The sequence below is a fragment of the Girardinichthys multiradiatus genome, chromosome 4 (assembly GCF_021462225.1).
Source record: "Girardinichthys multiradiatus isolate DD_20200921_A chromosome 4, DD_fGirMul_XY1, whole genome shotgun sequence".
NCBI classification, from domain to species: Eukaryota; Metazoa; Chordata; class Actinopteri; order Cyprinodontiformes; family Goodeidae; genus Girardinichthys; species Girardinichthys multiradiatus.
In genome coordinates, this window is record NC_061797.1 from 44,510,612 (window position 1) to 44,538,053 (window position 27,442).

Here is a 27,442-nt window from a genome sequence, read left to right on the forward strand (position 1 = left end):
CTTCTCCCCAGTCTTCCTCCAGACTCTGGCACCTTGATTTCCGAATGACATGCAGAATTTGCTTTCATCCGAAAAAAGTACTTTGGACCACTGAGCAACAATCCAGTGCTGCTTCTCTGTAGCCCAGGTCAGGCGCTTTTGCCGCTGTTTATGGTTCAAAAGTGGCTTGACCAGGGGAATGCGACACCTGTAGCCCATTTCCTGCACACGCCTGTGCACGATGGCTCTGGATGTTTCTACTCCAGACTCAGTCCACTGCTTCCGCAGGTCCCCCAAGGTCTGGAATCAGCCCTTCTCCACAATCTTCCTCAGGGTCCGGTCACCTCTTCTCGTTGTGCAGCGTTTTCTGCCACACTTTTTCCTTCCCACAGACTTCCCACTGAGGTACCTTGATACAGCACTCTGGGAACAGCCTATTCGTTCAGAAATTTCTTTCTGTGTCTTACCCTCTTGCTTGAGGGTGTCAATAGTGGCCTTCTGGACAGCAGTCAGGTCGGCAGTCTTACCCATGATTGGGGTTTTGAGTGATGAACCAGGCTGGGAGTTTTAAAGACCTCAGGAATCTTTTGCAGGTGTTTAGAGTTAACTCGTTGATTCAGATGATTAGGTTCATAGCTCGTTTAGAGACCCTTTTAATGATATGCTAATTTTGTGAGATAGGAATTTTGGGTTTTCATGAGCTGTATGCCAAAATCATTCGTATTAAGACAATAAAAGACCTGAAATATTTCAGTTAGTGTGCAATGAATCTAAAATATATGAATGTTAAATTTTCATCATGACATTATGGAAAATAATGAACTTTATCACAATATGCTAATATTTTGAGAAGGACCTGTACCATCATTACAATAAAAAATAACTGCAGAACAGACAAAAAATGCAATACTAAACAAGTTAATTCATAACAGAATTTAAAGATACATACAATGTCATCCACAACTATTGTCTCCCCAGGCAAATATATGTAAAATACTTAAAAAGTATATTTTATTGCTTTGAATTAATTATGCTTGATCAAAAACTAATACATTGCTACAGTTTTTAACTGTGGCGTTTTTTTGTCTTTATGGAGATCAAGACATATCTGTCTGTGGCTAAGAGACACAGTCATCTGTGTCACATCATATTTACACCCTGGGGAAAAGGTTACAAAGCACTTATTAATACTCTGAACTACATAAAAAAGTAAAGCATGCATTTAAAAAGTTATGCAGCTATGCTCATTTTATGAAAATTGTTTTGTTCTGTTACAATAAATAACTGTGCTCATAAGTTACATTTTTCTTTAAATTTTTTTACAGTGAATTTATGCTGCTGAACAAAAAGATTATTAATTTAAAACAGTTTTTTCACAAATTTATTCCGAGGTGCTAATAAACAGAGAGAGCAGAGGGTATTATAAATATATTTTTATTAGAAATTGTTTTTGTTTTGTGCTATGAGCTTTTCGCCAGTGTACTAAGTGAGCTTAAGAGTTTGTATACAACCTATTTACTAGGTTGTCTTCGTTTAGTGATAAAGGAAGAAGAGAAAAACAAATTAAGAAGACAATATATTGTCAGGTTACAATGGATTCAGAGTCTCACAGGCAGTGGGTACTGTTCAAAATATTGAACAAGTAATTCTTATACACAAAACCAAATGCTACAGAGCAAATTAAGAATTTAAAGAAAAACAGAACTAAGAAAAAAATAACAGAAACCAAAGAAACCAAAAAAGCACTTCATATAGTTTTATGCAAAGTCTAAAACAACAGCAGGTGCAGCGAAATCAGGAATCAGAGGATGGGAAACTTAACCTAACAGAATACACAATGAAGTGAATGAAGGGAAAAATTACCAATGAAATCTGAAAAAAAATAAATAAATAAATCAATTAACCAAATAAAAAAAAACAGTCAACAAAAAGAAGGACATGGAGTAAATTTAAACTATAGCAGCAGTCTTATATTAGGGTATGAACCTTTTAAGCCGAAAACTGAACGTGTGATTTCTTATTTTGGAGCCTGGGTCTTTCTCCCCGTCAGCCAACACACTTATGCTTCTTCTACAATGTAAAAAAATATTTTTTGGGGGTAACTAAATGAGTAATTAAAAGTAAGTATGGTTTAAGTTGTAAAAATATGCTCTATAGTTGGGAGTAAATTTGTATTTCCTGTTTCACACTTAATTCTGGCTGAAAAATTACTAATGTGATGTAATTTATGGCAATAGATAAATTAATTTTCTAAATTTATATTTGATTGGTACATTTACTTAACCAGTAAATGTCCTTATTTTTCATTTATATTTTTCAAAACTGTAAAGCTCTTTTGGTGCATGAAAAATGAAGAATAAATAAAGTTTGATTGATTAATGTTTTCTAGTATAAACAAATGATTGCTTTACTGCCATTACAAGAATACAATGGACATGAGAAAAGTGGTCTACTGGAATAATAGTGATCTACAAGATGCAAGTTTCCAAACATTGTTTGCCAGCTTGCAATGAGAGTTGAGGCTTTGAAGTTGCAGATTCTTTATATAACCCAAAATCAAATTTAGTAAACATTTTTTGTACTTCTCTCCCATATTGTATCACTGTTTTTTGATTTTCTGTGCACTCTACCCAGTACGAAGCTTCTCATAATCTTTTGGGGCCCATACTAGGCGCTTGATGAGTATGTCTGTTGTATCACTGATATAATTGTCCCAACAGTACTCAGGGGAGAGCAACTTTGTGGGTTTCTTAAGCCAAAAGTACTTGTTTAGGTGACTTTCATCATGCCACAAAGCCTCCACATCATTTATTTTGTCTTCCATGATGTTCGCATAACAGTAATCTGCCAAGGCCTTTACCTTTTCACATGTTCCTCCAAAAATTGCTGCATGGTAGTAGTAATCTCCTTCAGTCATGTAAGCTTTGGACTTTGAATTTCTGTCATATGTGAACCTGTACTTTGGAAGTTTGTAATAGTGAGCATGGAGTAGGGCCACTGACTCCCCAAGAGCCTCAGAGCCAAATCTTGCTTTAAATATCTGATCCACATCAAAGCAAAAGACATAGGTGAAGTTGTGCTGGAGGACTGTGTCGATTACTTCCGATATTGTCTTCATTCTCATCATAGAGATGTCTTGCCACCTGCTGTACTTCTCCACCTTGACAACTTGGATGTTTCGGTGGGGAGCTAGCTTAATATTTGGTACCTTCTCTGGTAAATCCGTGAACAGGAAATATGTCACTGGTAACCCCAACATAAAATGTTCCTCTGCTGAGGTCAGAAACGTCTTGAGATAGGCCTCTAGATACCTTCAACGGAGACAGAGAAAAAGGTAAATAGTTGCTACAAGTCAGTATACTGATTATAGACAGAAAAATATAATATTGTTATTTCCATATTTTTTTCTAATGGCTGCACGGTGGCGCAGTTGGAAGCCCTGTTGCCTTCGACTCCTGGGTACTCCGGCTTCCTCACACAGTCCAAAGACATGACTGTTAGGTTAATCGGTTTCTCCAAATTGCCCTTAGGTGTGAATGAGTGTGAGTGTACATGCTTGTTTCTCCTGTTTGTCTCTGTGTTGCCCTGCGATGGATTGGTGACCTGTCCAGGGTGTACCCTGCCTCTCGCCCATAGACTGCTGGAGAAAGGCACCAGCTCCCCTGTGACCCACTATAGAATAAGTGGTGTAGTTCACATATATTCTGAAAAAAATATTTATTTTGAAAGAGGTCAGTGCTACTTGTTAGCGACTGTCAAACAAAGTCGCTGAGCAGCTGAATAGGGGAATCCTTGTTGACGCGCCAGCTTATCAAAACGCAATCTAAGATGCAGTTAAGATGACTTTATTTTGTCGACATTGTCAATATCCAAGGTAGAACAGTATCCAAAGCAGCATAAAAATGGATTCGTAGGATTAAACGGTGATTAAGGATAAAAAACGTATTAGCTTTAGGCGGTCAGCAAAAAAGGTAGACCTCCCCCATCACCCACTCACTAAAATCACCCAAGCCGCAACAGCTGATTTACAATCACTAATAGCACCACGTGATCCCACGCTACGCCTATCCACAACATTCCGGCCCCTAATTATTACATCATTACACGGTAATAATTACTCATACAACACCACCACCCAAGATATACACTACATTGAAACACACATTGAGACAACATATTCAAAAAGTCCATGAAGGTCATTTTCAAAAAGTCAAACAGTCATTATCTCCCTTTTTTCCAAAATAGTCCATCCACAGTCAGTCAGTCATAGGCCAGAGGTTACCAGCACTTAGCCTAAATATTGTCAGTCTGCGATGTACATCTAGTTGTGGTAAAGTCAAGTCAAAAGGTCATGTCAAAAGTTGAGTCAAATGTGTTGTCTTCATTGGTTGGAAGTCTCCTGAAGAAGGCATATCTTTGTGATGGGTCTGCATAAGTGGCTGGTTGGGGTCTTAATCCAGACCTGACGTACAAGTCCATTCTTATCTGGTACAGTTTCTGTGATTCTGCCAATGATCCAGGAACCACGAGGTGCAGAGTCATCCATTATAAGAACCACATCTCCAGGAACAAAGTTGCGTCTAATCTTCATCCACTTGTGGCGCTGTTGAAGTTGAGGCAGATATTCTTTAATCCATCTCTTCCAAAACAGATCAGATATGTATTGGACTTGTCTCCATCGTTTCCGTGCATAAACATCATCTTTCTGAAATAAACCTGGTGGTAAGCTTGAGTTAGACTTGAGTAAGAGAAGGTGGTTCGGTGTTAAAGCTTCCAGATCATTTGGATCAGCGGATTCCAATGTAATAGGTCTACTGTTGAGGATTGACTCCACTTCACAGAGAGCAGTTTAAAGTCCTTCCTCGTCCAAATGCTGTGTCTGCAGGACGGAAGTAAGAACCTTTCTGATGGAACGAATCAATCTCTCCCATGCTCCACCATGGTGCGACCCAGCTGGAGGATTGAAGATCCACTTCACTCCCTTCATTGACAGCGCATCGGAGATCTTCTCCTGATTCCAATCCTCAATAGCTCGTCTCAGTTCGCGCTCTGCGCCCACAAAGTTGCTACCATTATTGGACCGCAGCTCTTGTACTTGGCCTTTCCTTGCAATGAAACGTCGTAAGGCGTTAATGAAAGAGTCTGTGTCAAGAGATGAGGCAACCTCAATATGTACTGCTCTGATCGCCAAACGTGAAGATAACTCCGTATTTCTTCACAATACTTCTCCCACGCTTCACTTCAAATGGACCAAAATAGTCCATTCCAACAAAACTAAAAGGAGGTTTCTCAGGGGTTACTCTGCTTTCAGGTAGGTCAGCCATTTGTTGCTGGCCTGCAGATCCATGCAACCGTCTGCAGATCACACACCTTGACATGATCTTTCTAATCAGTGCACCAGCACCAGGAATCCAATATTTCTGATGGAGCTTTGAGAGTATGTGGTTCCTACCACCATGACCCACCCCTTTATGGATGTATCGGAGAATAAGATAAGCAATGTGAAGATCTTTAGCTACAATGATAGGATGTTTAGAATCTTCAGACATGACAGCCCTGCTGAGACGTCCTCCAAAACGCAGCACATCATCCACCAGAACAAGATGCAACCTGTATATATGACTGCTTCGTTTTGGAGACAGGAGATTTCCTCAGAACATCTTTTCTTCTGACAGAACTTGATTACCTGCATCTCAGCATCCTCAATCACTCCCAGTGAAAGAAAGCCGGTACGCAGCTCAACCCTATGATGAGCACCTTCAGACTGGGTTGTTTCAGATGCAGACTGGAAATGTGTCTTGTTTCTTTTGTAATGCAAGAGCAATGTTTTGAATCTCAAAATCCAACCCATCACTCTCACAAGACGAGTCCAGGATGAAGCACGATAAATTGAAAGAGCCAAAGGATGATTGTCATCTTGTACAGGGGAAACACCAACAGAAGCAGACACTTTGACTTCAGGATCTTCATGTGGAAGTTCTTGTAAGTTCTCGGGGTTTACAGGCCAATCTGTCTCTGGCTGTGTAAGAAATGCAGGACCAGATAACCATGTAGTGTCATGTAGAAATGGCTCTACCTTCACACCCCTGGAGGCAATGTCTGCTGGGTTATTAGTTGTGTTCACATCTCCACTGGGAGACGCCAGAAGCCCTGAGAATCTCTGACACTCGATTTGCCACAAAAACACGAAACCTGGAAGTCTTGTTTTTGAGGTATTTCAATACAGAAGTACTGTCTGTCCAAAACACTGACTCTAGGAGAGGATAGCCTTAGATCTCTTCTCCACAGTATGTCCATGCGAACTGCCAACACAGCCGTCAATTCCATACGGGGAATTGTGACTGGTTTTAAAGGTGCCACCCTGGACTTCCCCATTATCAAGGAACTGTCCATTTGGGAGAGACTGTTCTGCAGCAGCAGGTAGGTAACAGCGCCATACCCCTTCTCACTCACATCTGCATATGGTGCAACTGAGCGGTGATTGTTTTCCCAAAATCAGTAGATTTCAAACATCTTTTGATGCCGATGTTGTCCAACAGCTGCAATTCTTCCATCCAACTTTTCCACTCTTGAGCAACTGCTGATGGAATAGCATCATCCCATCCTATTCCCTTCTGACACAGGTCTTGAAGGATTCTTTTAGCTATGAAAATGACAGGAGCTAAGAATCCCAAGGGGTCATAGAAGGTGCTAACAGTGGAAAGGATCCCTCTTCGGGTCAATGGTCTGTTTGGGATGGATATGCAGAACTTAAACGCATCTGACTGTAGACACCACCATACTCCCAATGCTCGTTCAACAGGCAAGATGTCACGATCCAGATCTAGGGTTTTGACCTCTTTAGCTCTTTCCTCCTCAGGTATTACTGCCAAGACACTGCGGCTATTACCTATCCACTTCGTTAAGTGGAAGTCGCCTTTGGCGCAGATGAGTCTGAGGTCTGAGTAAAGAGATATGACTTCCTCTTCAGTGCCTATTGAGGCAAGACAATCATCCACATAGAAACCATATTCAATTCAATTCAATTCAAAAATACTTTATTAATCCCAAAGGGAAATTAAATGTTGTTGTAGCTCATTATGCAGGTTTCTTCAAAGAGCCGTTGTAGATGCTGATGGCTGTGGGCAGGAAGGATCTCCTGTAGTGCTCTGAAGATCTGAAGAAGCCTCTGACTGAAGACACTGTTGTTGTAGGACAGTCTCATGAAGAGGATGCTCAGGGTTCTCCATAATATTCTTCATTTTATGAAGAATCCGTCTTTCCACAATGTTCTCCAGAGGTTCCAGAGGAGTCCCCAGAACAGAGCCCGCCTTTTTTATCAGCTTGTTGAGCTTTTTTAAGTCCCTGGCTCTGATGCTGCTTCCCCAGCAGATGATGACAGAAGAGACCACACTCTCCACAACAGACTTATAGAAGATATGCAGCATCTTGCTGCAAACACCAAAGGACCTAAGCTTCCTCAAGAAGTACAGTCTGCTCTGTCCCTTCTTGTAGATGGCTTCACAGTTGCATCTCCACTCTAGTCTGTTGTCCAGGTGAACATCGAGGTATTTATACTCCTCCACCACCTCCACTTCTTCTCCCATGATAGAAATAGTTTTTGACTTATTCCTGTTTCTCTTAAAATCTACAATCATCTCCTTTGTTTTAGTCACGTTCAAAATAAGATGATTGTTTCCACACCATGCCACAAAGCGGAATATATATCTAGAATATATATATAGAATGGTATCAATCACCTGCTGGCAGAAATCTGCTTTGTTGTCTTCTGCACATTTCCGCAGGGCATAGTTAGCACAACTCGGAGATGATGTTGCTCCAAATAAATGGATGCCCTTGCGGTACTTCTGCATGCCCTGATTGAAGTCACCACCAGGCCACCAGAAAAACCTCAATAGGACGGCATCTTCCTCTGGCACATGCACCTGATGGAACATGGCTTCAATGTCAGACATCAAAACAAAAGGCTATTTTCTGAACCTAGTCAACACGCCAACCAGGCTATTTGTTAAATCAGGACCACTCAGGAGCTGTGCATTCAGAGAAATGCCCTGGAATGATGCAGCACAGTTGAAGACGACCCGAATCTTTCCCTTGATAGGATGGTACACCCCATGGTGAGGGATATACCAAACCTTTCCATCACTGTGCTTCAAATCTGTGGTTGGCACTCTTTTTGCATAACCTTTGGATAGAAGATCTTTCATGAAGGCAATGTAGTCTTTGTGGAAGTCTTTATCTCTGATAAACCTTTTCTTTAAACTTAAAGCATGTTGTTCAGCAATTGCGCGGTTATCAGGCATTCTTATGTCTCAATCTCTCAAAGGCAAGGCAATGTTGTAGTGTCCATTACGCAAGGTTACTGTCTTACTGGCGAACTCTAGAAACTTGGAGTCTTCCTTTAACAGCCCCATCTGCTCATCGTGGGTGCTCTCAGGAAAATCTATTTTGAATTGTTGCTTCCATAGGTTATCCAATGTAACAGCAGCAATTCTGTTCATGGTGATAGTTGACAGACAACTTGTTCTTTCCCAACATTCTCGGTCAATTGGCCCATTCACTGTCCAGCCGAGCACAGTTGTAATGGTGAACGATCCATCACCTTCATTCCTGATGACCTCCAAAGGTTCTAGAGCTCTGGGCGTGTTCATGCCAATCAAAAGATCCACCTGCTCCTTGATCTCTGGCAAATTAACGCATTTCAAGTGTGGCCAGATATCCAGGTCTTGTTGCCTTGGGATATTACTCAGGTCTACAGGCTTTTTGTGCTGAGTAAAGAGGTCAAGTATGTCATAATACATGTCGCTGTCCAATCCAGCAATTTTAAGCTCAGGTACAATTAAGCTGTCCACAACTTTCTCTTGTCCCATGGTGCGCAAGAGAATCTTTGTTTTTCTCCCAGTGAGATTCAGCTTATCCAAAAGACCCACTGTACAAAAGGATGCTGAACTCCCTTGGTCCAAAAAGGCATATGTGTCCAGTGTCTGTTGACCTTTCTTTGCTTTCACCTTAACTGGCACAATGGCAAGCTTGCAGTCCTGTGCACCGGCCCCAGTAAGACCACTAGTCTGAACTGTGTCAGGAGAGTTCACTGTTTCAGCATCAAGTTGAACTTCATTCTTCTTCTTGTTGTGAAAATGGAGTATGCTTGCATGTCTGAAACCACAGATTTTACATGAAAGGCGTTTTCTGCATTCTTTGCTGATATGCCCTGTACACAAGCAACCAAAACAGATGCCATTTCTCCTGAGAAATGAAATCTTCTCATTATGAGGTTTCTTTTCAAGCAAAGAGCATAACTCCAGTTTGTGTCCACCCTTGCAAAGCAAACAAATCTTCACATCAGTCTGATGGTCTTGAGCCTCTGACGGATAATTTCTCTCAAAAGCAGAGGTAGTGATGCCAAAGCTATTTCCTGTGGTTCTTGGGCGAGAAAAACGTTTCCCTCCATCTGTGCTCTTGGCTGATGAATTTATTAATGGAACATCACTTAGGTTTCCAAAGACAGGATCTGTAGTAATTTTGACTTGACGCTCAATAAAGAAAACAATGTCAATAAATGTTGCTCTTTGACGCTGCTTCTCCTGGATGTCACATGCTACAGTTCGCCATTTATCTTTTAATTTATATGGCAATCTTTTAATCACAGCAAGCATATCAGCAGGTGTGTTTAATTCAGGAAGATCATAAACATCCTCCATCGCATTACAACACCCACGTAAAAACAAACAGAATTCCTGAAGGGCTTTTCCATCTTCTGATTTAATCAATAGCCATGAATAAACTTTATTCAGGTAAGCAGATGCAATAACATGTCCATTTCCAAAATGCTCATACAGCATAGTCTTTGCTTTCGCATATCCACCACCATCAGACATATGTTGACAGCTTTTGACAAGTTCATTGGGCTGTCCCCTGGTGTACTGTACAAGGTAATACAGGCAATCATCAGGATCACCAGTCTTCGATTCAATGACCTGTTCAAATGAGCACATAAAGGCCAGAAAATGAAGCGGATCGCCATCAAAAGGTTGAATTTCTCTTTTGGGTATCGAAGAGAGACTTTGTTGACGAACCAACATGCAAGTTAATTCATTTTGTTTCTCCATAATGGATAACAGATTTTCATTGGTTGCTGATTGAGCAGCTTGTTGCAGAGGCATATTTGATATTGTTCTGCTTATAGGATGAGAAGGTCCAAGAAGAGGAGGTGCAAACTTTTCCTTTGTCACCTTCTGTTGCACTGTTTTTATTTGAAGCTCTGCCTTTTCATTAACTATATTTCTCTTTGTCTGTGGGACAAAAGTATTAGCATTAAGAGTTTCAACATTATTTCCTTTTGTTTTAAAATAGGATTCCATACCATTGGATTTCCATGAAGCTGAGCTTTGCACTGCAGATCCAGGTTTTAGCACATTTACTTTTGCAGCAATTGCAGCAATTTCTGCTTGAAGTTGAAGCTGTTCTTTCCGTTTCCTTAGTTGCTCCTCCTGTTCTTCAATAGCATGTTTTTCTTTGAGCATATTTTGACGTGTGAGCAAGGCATCCATTTCAGCTTCTAACCTGAGACGTACAGATGAAGTTGATGATACTTTGGAGCTTGACTTGCTTCCTTGATTTGAAACACTGTCAGATGGCAACACATCATCTTGAATGTCATGCTGGAGATTGGCAGATAACTGAGGCTCCATTTGTTCTTGAACCTCCACTTCTTCTCCTAGTGGAGTTAACTGTGACCGTAACATGTCAGAGGATGGTCTGCTTGAGCATTTATTTGTTTCAGAAAGCCATATTTCAACATCCTCAATAAACCTTTTGTTGTATTTAATGATACTTGAAGACCATGTATTTTGTTTATCTTTCTCATCCAGCGAAATCAAAGGCAGCAAAGATTCATGCAATACAATGGCATCTTTAAACAGGTGTGTTAACTTGTCCAGCAGTGATTTTACTTGTGAATTATTTTTATCATCTTTCATTACCTCTTTAAGAGATGATTTTTACACTTTTCATTGTCTTTACACACTTTTTCTGCTCTGTTTGGATAGTTTCAATTTTATTTAGGAGAGCTTTCTCAGAGAGAACGATCGTTCTATTTCATCCCTACTTGACCGCCAGAGGCGGTGCTTCAAGCACTGAATGATCATTCTTGCGCATGCGCAGGTCGAGAAATTAATAACAACATGGTCACATGTGACCTACGGTTGGCTCACGTGAGTCTATATAGTCACATGACACCGGGAGCCCAGTCCCTTCCTTCTTCTCGCGCGCAGGTTAATGAATGCAGGTGTTGACTTCTGTTTGTTTGTTCCTCGTTCCTCTTGCTGCTAGGAGCGTCGTGATTGTTTGTGGTCGGAGCTGTGGATGATTCTGCCCTCCAGAGGCTGCGCAAGCTGCCTTTTCTTCCAGGGTTTCTGGTAAGTTTGTTTGGCTCGCCAGTAGCGTTGTCTGCTTGTGCTGAGTCCGTTATTCATTTATACGTTGCTATTGCTGATTGTCTGACTCGCCGGTAGCGTTTTCTGCTTGTGCTGAGTCTATTTACTTTCTTCGGCAGTGGTTTACTGCTCGCTTTGATTTGGCTCGCCTGGTTGTCTGACTCGCCAGTGGCATTTTCTGCTCGTGCTGAGTCCGTTTAGTTTACGGCAGTAGTTGCTGCTCGCTTTTGTTTGTTCCTGTTTATCCGACCAGCCGGTCAGCTTCTGCTCGTGCTGAGTCCTACGGCTTGTTACAGCAACAAGCCGTAGGACTCAGCACGAGCTCGGCGTTCTGCCCGTTTTCTGCCCGTTCGACCCCATCTGTCCACTGGGTCATGGACAATCTTTGTTGTGCGTCCTGTTCGGCTCCCTTACAGCCAGAGGACGGTCATGACATGTGCCCTCCCTGCCTTGGTGTTGACCATCTCAGGGAGGTGCTTTCGGATCATGCCTGCTCTAATTGCAGCGTTCTGCCCCGAGCGGTGCGGTTGGCCCGGCTGACCTCGGTGGAGTAGCCTGTTGACTGGACGGTCTCTGTCCAGCAGGATCTGTTGCCGCTTGGACAGGGTGAGGCCTCCACGAAACGGTCTGCTGAGGATGTGCCCTTGGCATCTGGGAGGAGAGCCAAGCGGCGAGGGCCCCCGGGACTGTCCTCTAGAGTGGACCAACTTTCTACGGAGCTGGCCCAGATGAAGGCCCTCCTTCAGTCTCTCCGGGCGGATGGTGGCCACAGTGAGTCTTCCCCTCCTGAACAGGGCGGGTCTTCGCATTGCGAGGATGATGTTATTTCAGTTGCGGCCTCAGGCACCCTCTTTCGAGAGGCCTTTCCGGAATTGGGCTCCCGGACCTCAGGTTCGGGCTCCGGTACCTCCCTGGGAGGTGCGGGGGAACCGGTGTCTGCAGCTATTAAAACGACTCTGGGTCGTTTGCAGCTGAACGTTCCCCTGGAACAGCCTGCTCCATCTGGCGCCTTCTTTAGGCGCCGTGATGCCGAGGCCACCTTTGTTGTTCCTCCCTCAACAGAGTACGTCCAGGAGCTGCATGCTTGCTGGACGGACACAAGGGCCTTTTCCCGCCCGACAGCGGATGGCAGGGCCCTGGCTGCCATGCACGAGGCACCCAAGTTCGGGTTGGGCTGCATGCCCCCTGTTGAGTCTGCCATTGCCTCCCTCATCGTTCCTCCCGATGAGGCGTTGAGGACTAATGCCCGTTGTCTACGACCGCAATGCCATGTCACGGACGATTTGCTGTGCAGGGCCTACAACTCATGTGCCCGAATGGGCCGCATAGGGAACTCACTCTCCCATCTGATGTTGGGCCTCTCCTCTTCGTTAGAGTCGGTTCCCTTGGACCAGTCAACTCAGGGCTTGTTGGACGCTTCTCTGCAGGCCTTCGGCCTGATGACGCGTGAGCTTGGACGCAAGCTCCCTACATTGGTCCATGCTTGGCGCCAGGTGTGGCTGGCGCAATCTCCCCTGACCGAGCCTTGCAGGAGAACGCTGAGGGGTCTTCATAGACCTTCCCGCCGGCCAGTTGCTGATGGGGCAGCTGGGGACTCGTTCCCGGGTTCCCTCCCCCCTTCTGTCCCTTTCTTGGGGTCCACAAGCACGGCTCCTAGACCGAGACTGACTAGGGCCCAAGGGGACCATGATGGGGCCCAGGGTTTGCGCCCAGTTCGGTCTGCTCATTCCGGTCGGTGTTTCCCTAGGCCCTCCCGGGTTTTCTTCCCCGGGCCAGCTCAGTTATTGGGCTGTTTACGCCCCGGACTCGTGGGTGTTGTCCACTCTGTCCCGGGGATACCATCTTCAGTTCCGCCGCCGGCCTCCTATCCCCAGCCGAGCCAAGAAGACGGTCATCTGTGACCCGATGAAGGCTCGGGCCATGGACCGGGAGATCTGCCCCTTGCTGGCCTTGCTGTTTATAAGAGTTCAAAAGGGGGAATTGTAGAATATAAACTATCTATGTGTGTAACTGCAATGTGTGGAAATAGGGGGGTCAAGCTTAGGGAGTGAAGCATAGGAGGGGCCTAGGGGAGTGAAAACATAGGGAGTGAGAAGCATAGAGAGTGCAAGGTCATAAATTAGAAGAGGACAGGGAAGGCCAGAGACAGGGGAGGATGAGTTGCATGTTACAATCAGAAGTATTCCTTATTTGGACCTAAGGGACTGTTATGTTATGTTATACATGTGTGACATGATATATCTATATGTTGAACACACCCTTGAGACTGAATAAAACGAGCTGGAAGCAAGAGTTGATCAGAGTTGGGCTCACAGGTACTTGGCTGGAGTCTCCATCTCTCACTCTGCAGAGGCGAACATAAGTAGATTGTACTTGTGTTTATTTCACTCTTTGAAACCTGTACCCAAATCAACGGACCCGGGGAAGCAGAGACGGCTTCAACATAGTCTAAAGGAGAAAAAAAGCCTAAGCCTCTGTTTATCAAAAGAAATCATCATCAGCCTGGGGCAGGCTGAAAATCACTTGCATAAGGTTGTCTTTTTTTGCATGTTTTAATTAAAAGATACACCATTTTTATTCTGTTGACCACTTAGTGTCACGATCCTGTTAGTTGTCCTGTTTTTTCCTGTCAAAAGCTGGTAAATCCACACCTTTTTTTATTAAAAAACTCTTTTTCACCTCAGACAAGCTGTGCAATTTGGTCCTTCACCAAACAAACCATAGCAGTTACTCTGGACTTGCTCTTTGGAAAAGGATACTTGCACTCACAGATAATTTCAGTGAAGAAAATATGTGGCAAACAATACAAAAACAACTATAAATTACTTTAAACTATAGTTAGAACTGTTGATTAGTTTCACAAAACTAAAACTACCTGGTCATAGGAAATGTAAATGTTATTTTAACTAAATACTTACATTTTAAAACAAAGAAATATGCTAAAAATATGTTATCTTCCTCTAAACACTTAAAAAACTAGTTTTTCAATGCTGAAACAGCTCGCAAATTAATCTTTTATAATATAAACACCGGGGCTGCACGGTGGCGCAGTTGGTAGCAAGAAGGTCCTTGGTTCAATTCCCGGCCTGGGGTCTTTCTGCATGGAGTTTGCATGTTCTCCCCGTGCATGCGTGGGTTCTCACCGGGTACTCCGGCTTCCTCCCACAGTCCAAAGACATGCCTGTTAGGTTAATTGGTCACTCTAAATTGCCCTTAGGTGTATGAATGAGTGTGTGCTTGGTTGTATGTGTGTTGCCCTGCGATGGACTGGCGACCTATCCAGGGTGTACCCTGCCTCTCGCCCATAGACTGCTGGAGTTAGGCACCAGCTCCCCCCGCGACCCACTATGGAATAAGCGGTAGAAAATGACTGACTGACTGACAATATAAACACCCCAAAGACTAAATACAAGAAATAACAAAAAGTACTTATGTTTTATTTTTTTGATTCATTCATTGCACATTTTTTATTCACTGTTTTTAATTTTAAAATTAAACAATTATAAAATTTGATAAAATATTAATACTTATTTTATTTTCACTTTTTTCTATTCTTCAAACAAAAGCTCTACCACAATTGTACTTTACAATGCGATAATAAATTCATCTTTATAGATGTATTCATACAACTGTTTGGGTTGGATATTGGAGAAGCAACTTTAAATAATTTTGTTATTTTTAAATGCTTGTAAATCTGGAACAAACAAACCTCCCAACAGCAAAAACAGTGAGGGCCACAGCTGTGTTGGCCTTCTTGTGGTGTCTGTCAAAAAGATTATTATCGAACATCAACTCCCACATTATAGATGCGTTCCAAGGAGTCCGCGTCTGAACTCCTGGTCTGGCCCTGAATAGGAAAAGAATCACAACAACTTTGAGAAAATGCTTTAGGAACTTTAATCAATTTTCATAAATGCTGAAGAATGTTTACCATTAAAATAACTTAAATACATGTTGAAGTTCTCTCAAAGTGAGACTAATCTTAGCACTTAGATATTCTGTTTTGGAGGCTACTTCTGTTTTTACTACAGGTTATATGCAAAAGTATTCCCAAGCTTAATGCTGAAAACGGGATCTGCATTCAGAGACCAAAACATTGGGTGCTGTTAACAGTCATTGCACCAAAGTAACTACATGATCAGATGTTGAAATGTACAAAACACACGGAAGGGGACTGGTGGACAGTGCTGGTACAGGGAATGGTTTTGGACATATATTTTACACTATTACTTCCCTATTTTTATTTGGTTTTGCCACATTTTCTCTGGTTTTTTATACATTGTTTCAACGTTCTTGGTTATAAACATGTTTTAGGTTCAAAAGGGAAAATAACTGGGGTAAAATCATTTCAAAATACAATCATAATTACATAAAGTTACCTCATAAAAGAAAACAGATAACATGGTGGCACAGCTGTGACCAATGTGTGTTCCAGCATATGAAACAGGTTCCTTCTCCCCCCTAAAATATGCTAAGAATACCCAATGCACCTTGTACCTTGTACAGTTGTGTGAAATGAACAGTGGATATATATATTATTTTTATGTAACACAGATTTCCTTTTAAAAATGAGTCTTCATCAAATTTTGTTTGTAGTGATAGTGAAAATTTTGCATTGACATTGGAAATTTCCTCACATCAGTACTAATCATGATTCAAAAGTGGCTTTACGCACAAAAGCAGCATAAAATTAAAAGGTTCTTTACAAACTGAAACTTTTCTGATGGACTACAGCTCACTGATGCCAACTATTGTTTTTTTTTTTTGGAATAGTAGAGATGCCTGTAGCATTATAAACCCTCCCAAATCTGACTTTTCTTGAACACACATCTATCTATCTATCGTTAAAAATGCAAAAAATATATTATGTGACAATCACAGTAAAGGCAAAGTCAGTGTTCAGAAAATGAATAAAAAAGAAAAAAAACAACAGGATAAGAAAAGTATTTTGCAAAACAAATAATTGCCCTGCAAAAGAAATCCATTTTTTTAAGATATCTTACCTGTAATTTAGTTCATCATCCAAATCAGTTCTGAGTTCTGGTGTTGCTTCCCTGGACACATGGTGTTTTTCAGTAAAAGTAATTGAAAATAAATGCCTAGTGTTAAAAGAACAATTATGTTTAGAAAGAAAATAATTATTTGAAAATAAAGCCACCAAAAAAAAAAAACACAAAAAAAACAACCATCCCACTGACAGCTGCAGTGCTAAAAACTCCAAAAGAAGTATTTAAGTGTTTGGTACAAACCTTGAATACAAGGAAATGTAGCATGTTACAAGTAACATGATACAACTCAAGACTGCGGCAATCCTTCCACTGGGACTTAACATACTGGAATAAAGCAAATAAACAAAATTAATTTATCTTGAAGCACTAAAAACATAGCTTTTACTGGTATATCTGATGACTTGCATTAACTTGTAAAAGTATTCACATCCCATCAACCTTTTCACATTATTTCACATTATGAGAAAAAAACCTGAAACCACCATTAACTTTATAGGAGTATATGTGATAGACCATCGCAAACTAGTGTACAATAGGTAAGGAAAAATACATGGTTTCAAGTTTGAAGTTTTGGCTTCAAACCAAATATATAAAAGATATTTGTAATCAACCCACTGAGTCAATACTTTGTAGAAACATCCTTCACATCAATTATAGCAGAGATATTTTGGGGTATCTCTATCAGCTTTGCAAATCTAGAAATTGGAATTTTTACCCATTCTTTAAAAAAAATAAGCTTTTTGTTTTACAAACAGCAGCGAAAAAAAACATGTTTAAGTTTGTCCTATTTGTATGAAGGCTATAAGGTATTCACAATATTGAGATTATCTTTCTGTATTTCTTTGGACCTCAACTCCTGCATTTTCTATGCAATTTTAACCATTCTACTTTTGAGCTGTTCTGCCACCCCAGGACCATTCAAATTTCAGATGGATGACAAGGCCTTCTTTAATATCTTTTAGCCTTTTCATAAAATCGCTGTTGAAAAAACATTTTTGGGCTCAAATGCAGCTTTTTTCTGCCTAAACTGGTCACAAGACCCCAAGCTACCTGTTTTTTTTTGTTTTTTACATATAGAAATCCTAAATTTATTTTAAAAATAATTTTTATTTATTTTTCTCTTGAATTACCTCTGTTGTTTGATTTTCTGTATCATTGTAATGTTTTTCCGTGTGTACAGCGCCTTAAGTGCCTTGTTGCTGAAAAGCGCTATATAAATAAACTTGACTTGACTAAAAGTTTGCAAACCAATTTCTTATTGGCACATTAATAATTTGCACATCAAAATATAGGTATTTATTTTGACTTTCAACTAGTGCATCTGTCATTTCTTTAAGAACTATGGTTTTCTATTTAATCCTCTTGCACCTCTCAAAGTCACCTCCAGGCAGCCATTGAGACCCTGTTGGACTGAGTGTCCTACAAGCCTTGTTCTATTTCATTCCTACTGACCGCCAGAGGCGGTGCTTCAAGCACTGAATGATCATTCTTGCACATGCGCAGGTCGAGAAATTAATAACAACATGGTCACATGTGACCTACCGGTGGCTCATGTGAGTCTATATAGTCACATGACACCGGGAGCCCATTCCCTTCTTTCTTCTCGCGCGCAGGTTGATGAATGCAGGTGTTGACTTGTGTTTGTTTGTTCCTCGTTCCTCTTGCTGCTTGCTGCTGGGAGCCTCGTGATTGTTGTGATCAGAGCTGCGGATGATTCTGCCCTCCAGAGGCTGCGCAAGCTGCCTTTTCTTCCAGGGTTTCTGGTAGGTTTGTTCGGCTCGCCGGTAGCGTTTTCTGCTTGTGCTGAGTCCGTTCATTCATTTATACATTGCTATCTCTGATTGTCTGACTCGCCGGTAGCGTTTTCTGCTCGTGCTGAGTCCGTTCATTCATTTATACGTTGCTATCTCTGATTGTCTGACTCGCAGGTAGCTGCTCGTGCTGAGTCTATTTACTTTCTTCAGCAGTATTGCTGCTTGCTTTGATTTGGCTCGCCAGTGGCGTTTTCTGCTCATGCTGAGTCCTACGGCTTGTCGCTGTAACAGGGTCTTGACGGCGTTTTTTCTGCCCGTTCGACCCCATCTGTCCACTAGGTACATGGACAATCTTTGTTGTGCGTCCTGTTTGGCTCCCCTACAGCCGGAGGACGGTCATGACATGTGCCCTCCCTGCCTTGGTGTTGACCATCTCAGGGAGGCGCTTTCAGATCATGCCTGCTCTAATTGCAGCGTTCTGCCCCGAGCGGTGTGGTTGGCCCAGCTGTCCTCGGTGGAACAGCCTGTTGACTGAACGGTCTCTGTCCAGCGGGATCCATTGCCGCTTGGACAAGGTGCAGCCTCCACGAAGCGGTCTGCTGAGGATGTGCCCTTGGCGTCTGGGAGGAGAGCCAAGCGGCGAGGGCCCCCGGGACTGTCGTCTAGAGTGGACCAACTTTCTACGGAGCTGGCCCAGATGAATGCCCTCCTTCAGTCTCTCCGTGGGGATGGTGACTGCAGTGAGCCTTCCCCTCCTGAACAGGCCGGATCCTCGCATTGCGAGGATGATGTTATTTCAGTTGCGGCCTCGGGCACCGTCTGTTGAGAGGCCCTTCCAGAATTTGGCTCCCGGACCTCAGGTTCGGGCTCCGGTGCCTCCCTGGGAGGTGCGGGGGAACCGGTGTCTGCGGCTATTAAAATGGCTTTGGGCCGTTTGCAGCTGGACGTTCCCCTGGCCCAGCATGCTCCATCTAGCGCCTTCTTTAGGCACCGTAATGCCGAGGCTGCCTTTGTTGTTCCTCCCTCAGCAGAATATGTCCAGGAGCTGCATGCTAGCTGGACGGACACAAGGGCCTTTTCCCGCCTGACAGCGGATGGCAGGGCCCTGGCTGCCATGCACGAGGCGCCCAAGTTCGGGTTGGGCTGCATGCCCCCTGTCGAGTCTGCCATTACCTCCCTCATCGTTCCTCCCGATGAGGCGTTGAGGACTAATGCCCGTTGTCCACGACCGCAATGCCGTGTCACGGACGATTTGCTGTGTAGGGCCTACGACTCAAATGCCCGGATGGGCAGCATAGGGAACTCCCTCTCCTATCTGATGTTGGGCCTTTCCTCTTCGTTGGAGTCAGTTCCCTTGGACCAGTCAACTCAGGGCTTGTTGGACGCCTCCCTGCAGGCCTTCGCCCTGATGACGCGTGAGCTGGGATGCACGCTCTCTACATTGGTCCATGCTCGGCGCCAGGTATGGCTGGCGCAATCGCCCCTTCCCGAGCCTAGCAGGAGAACGCTGAGGGCTCTTCTTGTGGTTCCGGGAGAACTCTTCGGTTCCGCCGCACTGGAAGCCTTGGAGCGTACAGCCCAGGCCTCAAGAACACGGCAGCTGCTGCTGGGGCAACTAGGGACTCGTTCCGGGGTTCCCTCCCCCCTCCTGTCCCTTTCTTGGGGTCCACAAGCACGGCTCCTAGACCGAGACCGACTAGGGCCCAAGGGGACCATGGTGGGGCTCAGGGTTTGCGCCCGGTTTGGTCTGTTCATCCCGGTCGGCGTTTCCCCAGGCCCTCCCGGGGCCAGGGGACCCGCCGGTGATGTTCTGGAGCCGGCGGTGGGGTTTTTTCTCCCCGGGCCAGCTCAGTTATTGGGCTGTTCATGCCCCAGACTCGTGGGTGTTGTCCACTCTGTCCCGGGGATACCGTCTTCAGTTCCGCCGCCGGCCTCCTACCCCCAGCCGGGCCAAGATGACGGTCATCTGCGACCCGATGAAGGCTCGGGCCCTGGACCGGGAGATCTGCACCTTGCTGGTCAAGGGTGCGATTGTTCCGGTGGACCCCCTGCAGGATCCCGTGGGTTTTTATTCAGTCTATTTTCTGGTTCCCAAGAAGAAGGTTCCAGTCTTCGTCCAATTCTGGACCTCCGGGGTCTGAACACTTTTCTCAAGGTTCTGCCTTTCCATATGTTGACCACCAGGGAGGTCCTGCAGGCGATCTCCCCGGGAGACTGGTTCACGACTATCGACCTGAAGGACGCCTATTTTCATGTCCCCATTGCTCCGGACCATTGGCGTTTTCTCCGCTTTGCCTTTCACGGGAGGCACTTCCAGTTCCGGGTCCTTCCCTTTGGTTCTTTCCCTTTCTCCTCGGGTGTTCACCTGGTGTGTGGCAGCGGCCCTTTCCCCCCTGCAGGCACAGGACTGTGGATCCTGCCCTATTTGGACGACTGGCTCATTTGTGCTGCAACCCGCGATCGGGCGATCTGAGACACCCAGACGGTTCTCGCCCACATACGTCAGCTGGGTTTGAGGGTGAACCTGGAGAAGAGCAGCTCCCCCTCCCAGGTGACTATTTTCTTAGGCATGGTTCTAGATTCTGGTTCCATGATCGCCTGTCCTTCTCCTCGGCACGTCGGCGATATCCTGGCCGTGCTTCCGAGCTTCCGCCTTGGCAGGGCTCCACGGTTTGTGGAGTGGCTGCGTCTTCTGGGCATGCTCACTGCTGCGTCCAGCGTGGTGCCTCTGGGGCTTCTTTCATTGCGGCCCCTGCAGATGTGGCTGAACGGGGTCGGCCTGGACCCCTCCCGGCGTACTAACCGGCTCCGACAGGTTCGGGTTGTGCCTCAGTGCCTACAGTCTCTGTCCCAGTGGCAGAACGGGTCCTACATCATGGCGGGTGTCCAGCTCGGCCCCCTTCCATGTCGGAAGGGAAGTCGTCCATACAGATACTTCCTCCAAGGGTTGGGGAGCGACCTGGCAAGACCGTGTGGCTCAGGGGGTGTGGTCCCCGCGACAGTGCGCGGTCCATATCAATGTTCTGGAGCTGATGGCTGTGTTCCTGGCGCTCCGTGCTTTCCTTCCAGGGCTGCTAGGACGACATGTGTTCGTCCGGTCGGACAACACCACGGTTGTCTTCCATATAAATCACCAAGGGGGGTCCAGGTCTCTGAGACTACTGTCCCTGGTCCGGCGGCTCCTGGTCTGGGCGGCGCCACGCCTTACCAGCCTCAGGGCAGCCTATATTCCGGGTCCGCAGAGTGTCTCCACGCACTTTCTGTCTCGGCAGGTGTCACTTCCGGGGGAGTGGCAGCTTCACCCGGAGGTGGTGGATCGCATTTGGGCCACCTTCGGCAGGGCGGAGGTGGACCTGTTTGCCTCCAGAGATGCAGTTCACTGTCCCCTCTGGTTTTCCCTGATGGACAACACCAGTCCTCTGGGCTACGGCGCACTGGCGCACGAGTGGCCCCGGACCCTTCTCTACGCCTTTCCCCCATTTCCCCTGATCCCCCAGACGCTTCTGAGGGTTCTTCAGGACAGGCACGAGCTTCTGCTGGTAGCCCCCTTTTGGCCAGAGAGGACCTGGTTTCCTCTGCTGCACAGGCTCTGCTCCAGCTTGCAGGTGCAGGCTCTGCCTTCTCCCATTATGGAGGCAGTGTTGGACAGACGATGACTGGTGCATGGGCACCGTCCACACGGGCCGCCTATGGTGCTAAATGGACGGTCTTTGCCGGCTGGTGCCGTGGTAAGGGACTGGACCCTATTCGCTGTCCTGTTTCCCATTTGCTGTCCTTCCTCCAGGAGTTGCTGGATCCAGGGCGATCCCTTTCCACCTTGAAGGTGTATGTAGCAGCCATTTCCCGTTGGCATGTTGGGTTGTTGGTTGCTCTGTTGGCCGGCACGGGGATGTCGCGCTGTTCCTGAAGGGTGCCAGGTGCTTGTGTCCGTCCAGGCGCCCTGTGGCCCCTACGTGGGATTTGTCGCTAGTGCTTGCGGCTCTTCAGTCCCCCCCCCTTTTGAGCCCGTTACAAGGGCGGACCTCAAGTGGCTCTCCCTGAAAACCGCCTTCCTGTTGGCCATTGCTTCTGCCAAACAGGTGGGGGAATTGCATGCTCTGTCTGTGTCTGAACCATGTTGTCGGTGGAACCCGGATGGCTCCGGTGTTACACTGTGGACTAATGCTTCCTTTGTGCCAAAGGTGCCTGCAGTGGCTGGCAGTGTGCTGCCGCTCCAGCTTTCCCGATTTAATCCTGGTGCCCCCTCTGAGCCTCTTTGCCCTGTCCGAGCGCTTGAGGCGTATGTCCGCTACACGGCGCCCATTCGTCGGACTGACTGTCTCTTCGTTTGTTATGCTGGCTCTCGGAAGGGTCAGGCCCTTTCTAGACAGCGGTTGGCACGTTGGATTGTGGAGATGATCTCTGTGGCTTACTCCTTGCAGGATCAGCCCCTGCCGAGCGGCGTGCGCTGTCACTCCACTAGGAGCCTCTCCACCTTGTGGGCTGCCATGACCGGGGTGCCTCTGGAGGCCATTTGTGAAGCTGCTTCCTGGACGGCGCCAAGCACCTTTGCCAGGTTTTACAGGGTGAACGTCGCCACGCCGCATCCCCTGCAGGGAATACTGGAGCAACCACCTTCTGCGTCCCACTGAGGTTAGTGGTGTTGCTGTGTTCCTTGGGGTCTCAGTAGGATCCCTCGGGACCCTGTTGGTATGCGTCATCCAGTGCTTGAAGCACCGCCTCTGGCGGTCAGTAGGGATGAAATAGAACGAACATTACGTATGTAACTACAGTTCTATGAATCCCGGATGACCGCCAGAGCGCTCGGTCCCTCGGTCTCTGTGTGCTCGCGAGAAGATTGTCGGGACTGGGCTCCCGGTGTCATGTGACTATATAGACTCACGTAGCCACCGGTAGGTCACATGTGACCATGTTGTTATTAATTTCTCGACCTGCGCATGCGCAAGAATGATCATTCAGTGCTTGAAGCACCGCCTCTGGCGGTCATCCGGGATTCATAGAACCGTAGTTACATACGTAACTTTCGTTCTGTTGGTATTTACACACATGCTTGCGTGAAAATGGCAGGGGTTTATTTTGTGACAAGTAACATTACAAACATAAACCAAAACAAATTTTGCACAAATATGTTTTCTGATGACATGTATGTTCTCTAAGTTTTAGAACGCCTTTCTCATTTAATGTTTTTTTTTGTTTTCATGACTATCTAGATTGTACGTAGATTCTCACTGAAGGCAATAAAACTGTGAATTAACACATATGGAATTAAGTAGCAAACGAAACATTGTAAAATAACTTTACATATGCACTTTAGATTCCTTAAAGTAGACGCCCTTTGCTGTGATGACTATAACATTGACTTTTGGCCGTCTCTCAATAAACCTCTTGGAAGTTTTTTCAAAACTCTTTGGAAAACCACTTCACGTGACCACCTCATAAAGCTCATGAAGACTCTGGACTTTGAACTGGCTACTCTACCACATGGATAGGTATTGATCTAAAACAGGGCTCTCTAGTCCTGGAGAGCTGTTCTGCAGCTTTTAAATACATCCCTGCTTCAACACACCTGAATCAAATGAGTAGCTCATTACCAGACCTTTGCCAAACTTGAACGCATGCTGAAGAAATAACTCAATCATTTGATTCAGCTGTGTTGGAGCAGGGATGTATCTAATAGTTACCAGGCAGTAGCTCTTGAGGACTGGAGTTGGTGACCTCTGATCTAAACATTTCTGTTGTAACTTTGGCTGTATGTTTAGGATCATAGTCCTACTGGAAAGTTAACCTTCACCTAAGTCTTTGGAAGCCTCTGATTGGGTTTCTTCCAGGATTGCCCTCTTTCGATCTTCAAATTAACCTTGACCACTTTTTATGCTAAAGAAACACTTGCCTACGGATATGCTGCCATGTTTTACTGTGGGTATCAGGGTAAAAAGGGCTAGAAAAAATGCATGCAACACTTTTTAAGATGTTTCTTTGTAGTAGCAAATTCAAAACCATGTATCCATAAAACCTCACGCCACAAGAACAGTTTTTTCCCATCTGCCACCAGCCTTGTTAACAAAACCCGGAAACCACACTGACACTCCCCCTTTCTCCCCCCCCCCTTTTTTTTTTTGCTGACAGGACACTTGTAAACTGTAACTCTATGCGTTACATTAACGCTCAGCTTGGACTCCTGCTTTACTTGCACTGCCATACTTGCACAATGATCATCTGCACTGTTGTATTGCTCTTGCATCTTATACTGCTCTATACTTACTCTCACTCACTTAAAACTGTGCACATATATTTATATTATATTGTAGATATGTTTATACTTTTTAATTTGTATTGTATTGCACTGACTACGCCAAAACAAATTCCTTGTATGTCCAAAAACGTACTTGGCAATAAAGCTTTTCTGATTCTGATTCTGATAAGTACATGTATCTATCATGCCTGGTTAAATATAGGCAAAACAGAGCTACAATAAAACTAATTTCCTTTGACTTCACTTTTTTGTGGTACTTTGCGTTGGTCTGTTAAATAAAATTCTAATGAAATACATTGAAGTTGGAATGGTATGTGGTTAAATGTAAAGAAAGAAAATTTGCAATTATTGCCATTGCCCATGGCTGTTTATTTTAAAAGGGCATCTTCAAATCTTTGATCATTTTGATATCAGGTCAGGTCTGTGTTTGCATGTGTTTTTTCCCTCTTCCTTGTAGCTGCATGTACCCTGAGCTCCACACATGCATTCAATTTGGCTCATCAAGTGGAGCATAAGAGCTGTCAACCAGTCAGTCAACATGTTTGTGTCATCTGTTCTGATACCTCTCGCTCCATATTAATACCTTTACTTCCTTGTTACTCTTTGCTTCAACCAATTTTTGACTTCTCAGCAATTCAAGGTTTCTGGTTGAACTTCTTCCTGAGATCTATCAACCACAGAGACATTTAGATTACCTGTACATATTTGAATTCAGTACATTCCTCTCTGTTGAAACATACCTCAGATCACTTGCCACTTCTCTTTGTCACAATGACCCTTCCATCTCAAACTGCCTTCACCTAGACTGAAGATTTTCTGTTTGCTAAATAAACTGTTAAACTTGTTTGTATGTCCTGTTGATCTTCCTGTGTGTGGGTTGTAGAATATAAACTATCTATGTGTGTAACCTGTGTGCAGATAGAGGAGAGGGGAGTGAAAATATAGGGAGTGAAGCATAGAGAGTCCAAGGTCATAAATTGGTGAATGACAAGGGATTACCGGATAGGGGTGAAGAAGATACGGGAGGACAAGCTTGCTAGGAGAAAATAACCAGAAGCACTCCTTATTTGGACCTAAGGAAATGTTATGTTATACATGAGTGACATGATATATGTATATGTTGAACACACCCTTGAGACTGAATAATAAAACGAGCTGGAAGCAGAGAGAGGGCAGAGTTGGGCTCGCAGGTGTTTGCCTGGGGCATATTTCTCTCACTCTGCGCAGAGGCGAACATAAGCTGATTGTACTTTGTGTTTATTTCACTCTTTTGAAACCTGTGCCCAAATCAACAGACCCGGGGTAGCAGAGACGGCTTCGACAGGGTCAGAAAGCTTCCTGGCATTATGAAAGCTAATCCATGTTTTAATCACCGGAAAAGTTTCAGAAACACCTCTGCCAGAGGATGGAAAACAACAGGTGCCTTTAAAATTCTCCCCATTTCCAGAGCAAACGATCTGTTACAAGTGTCACAATGCTGAGTGGTTAGACCTCAAGGTCTCGTTTTCAGAGAAGTCATTAACAACACCAAACCTGCGATTTCAACTATAATAAAATATATATATGTTTTATAAACACCAAAAATACCTACTGTCTTAAATCTACTGGGTGGACTTACATCCAATCTAACTTTCTCTGGTGGTATGAAAAAATATTCGAAAATATACATAAAAACATAAGTGAGTTGTAGTGTAGGTGATAATTTTTAAATAAAACAAAATATTTATCAAAAACAGACCCAAATATTAACAAAAAAGGAAAAATTATCTTCGCCAGATTATTTACGTTCACAATGTGGGCTTTTCAAAACTAAAAGAATAAGGGAAGCTGTGGGCTACTGCGTTTTAGTTCCGATAAACTGTAAAATGTATTCAACAATAAATTAAAATGGTCACTCGGGAATGAGCATCAGTATGTAGAAATATAAATCTCAAAAGAAACATCCTAAGGTATTTTGTTTTAATTACGAGGAACTTTCACGACTTTAGTTTTATTTTTTTAAATAGACGCCTGCGATCTGACTGGCATGTACGTTTTCTGATCTTAGCTAAACCAGGACATCTCTGTTACCTTCACCTAAAAAACGATGTATATTCATAAACTAAAGACGTGTAGGCGAGTAGCCTAAAGCGACTAATATATTTTCTCAGAAACACGCATGAGAATTAAAAATATATATATTTAAGCGACCTGAAAGGACAACTTTTTATAACTACAAAGCAGACGTCCCTATTCAGTATTAATCAAAATTCAATGACATGACTTTAAATGAGGACGCTACTTTCTGTGTGGGAACGGAAAAAAATCCTATTGCTGTTTCAATCGACGGCTAAAAAAGCAAGCTTCATACATTCCGTATGAACGGTCCGTTCACTTTCTATAAAAAACGGAATAAAACGGATGCTTTTCAACAAGTTTGAAAGACAAGCAAAATAAAGCATTTTTCCGAGTCTGAACAGATTACAATTATTTATTTCTGTTCGTAAAACACCTGTTTTTTAGTTTAAATTAACTATATATATATTTGAAGAAACAAATGGCCAACTCACCTGCAGGTGTGTGTTTTCTAAAAAAAAAAAAGACAACAAAGTCCAAATGATTCTCTTTAACTATGTTTTTCTCGCCCTGCGGAAACTGATGTTCCTCCCGCTTTGCCCTGTGGTAAGACCAGTCTCCATTAGCAAACGGACGTTATTCTCAGAGATTTGCTGCTTTCAGATGTAAATGCTTTTTTGCACCGCCCAGAATACCATCCCAGCTCCGTCCCACCGTTCTGGAAGCACCTCTTTCCTTTTTATTCTTAGCTGCAATATAAGCTTAGTAAACGCATAACTCAATAAAGTAGGCTACAATCAATTTCAGTCGTTACCATGAAGGTCTGTTCGGTTTTTATTGTCATTGCTGGTTTCTGAAGAACAAAATCCAATTATCAAAAACTGGCATAGTCATAACGTGTTTCTTATTGCAACACTTATTCATTTATTAGTTAAATCGAGTTTAACAAGTCAAATT

General features: G+C 44.1%; 1 protein-coding gene across 2 annotated transcripts; it reads right to left on the minus strand.

Moving 5' to 3' along the window:
• Nucleotides 1-1,397: 1,397 nt before the first annotated feature.
• LOC124866475 (N-acetyllactosaminide alpha-1,3-galactosyltransferase-like) lies at nucleotides 1,398-27,142 on the minus strand. Of its 2 annotated transcripts, none has more exons than XM_047362273.1 (5): nucleotides 26,980-27,142; nucleotides 16,664-16,747; nucleotides 16,418-16,513; nucleotides 15,124-15,261; nucleotides 1,398-3,290 (listed from the first exon to the last, which is right to left on the minus strand). In XM_047362273.1, the coding sequence occupies exons 2-5, from the start codon at nucleotides 16,744-16,746 to the stop codon at nucleotides 2,606-2,608; spliced, it is 1,002 nt and encodes a 333-aa protein (XP_047218229.1). In that variant the 5' UTR covers nucleotide 16,747; nucleotides 26,980-27,142; the 3' UTR covers nucleotides 1,398-2,605. The 2 variants fall into 2 exon arrangements, with proteins under 2 accessions (XP_047218229.1, XP_047218230.1); XM_047362274.1 differs by having other exon boundaries at nucleotides 16,418-16,468; nucleotides 26,980-27,138.
• Between the last annotated feature and the right edge of the window lie 300 nt (nucleotides 27,143-27,442).

Coding starts and splice junctions, on each gene's coding strand:
- LOC124866475 (XM_047362273.1), bottom strand. CDS start 16,746: ATGTTAAGTCCCAGTGGAAGGATTGCCGCAGTCTTGAGTTGTATCATG. Junction 16,514..16,663: donor TACATTTCCTTGTATTCAAG/GTTTGTACCAAA, acceptor TTTTAACACTAG/GCATTTATTTTCAATTACTT. Junction 3,291..15,123: donor ACTGTTTTTGCTGTTGGGAG/GTTTGTTTGTTC, acceptor TCTCCGTTGAAG/GTATCTAGAGGCCTATCTCA.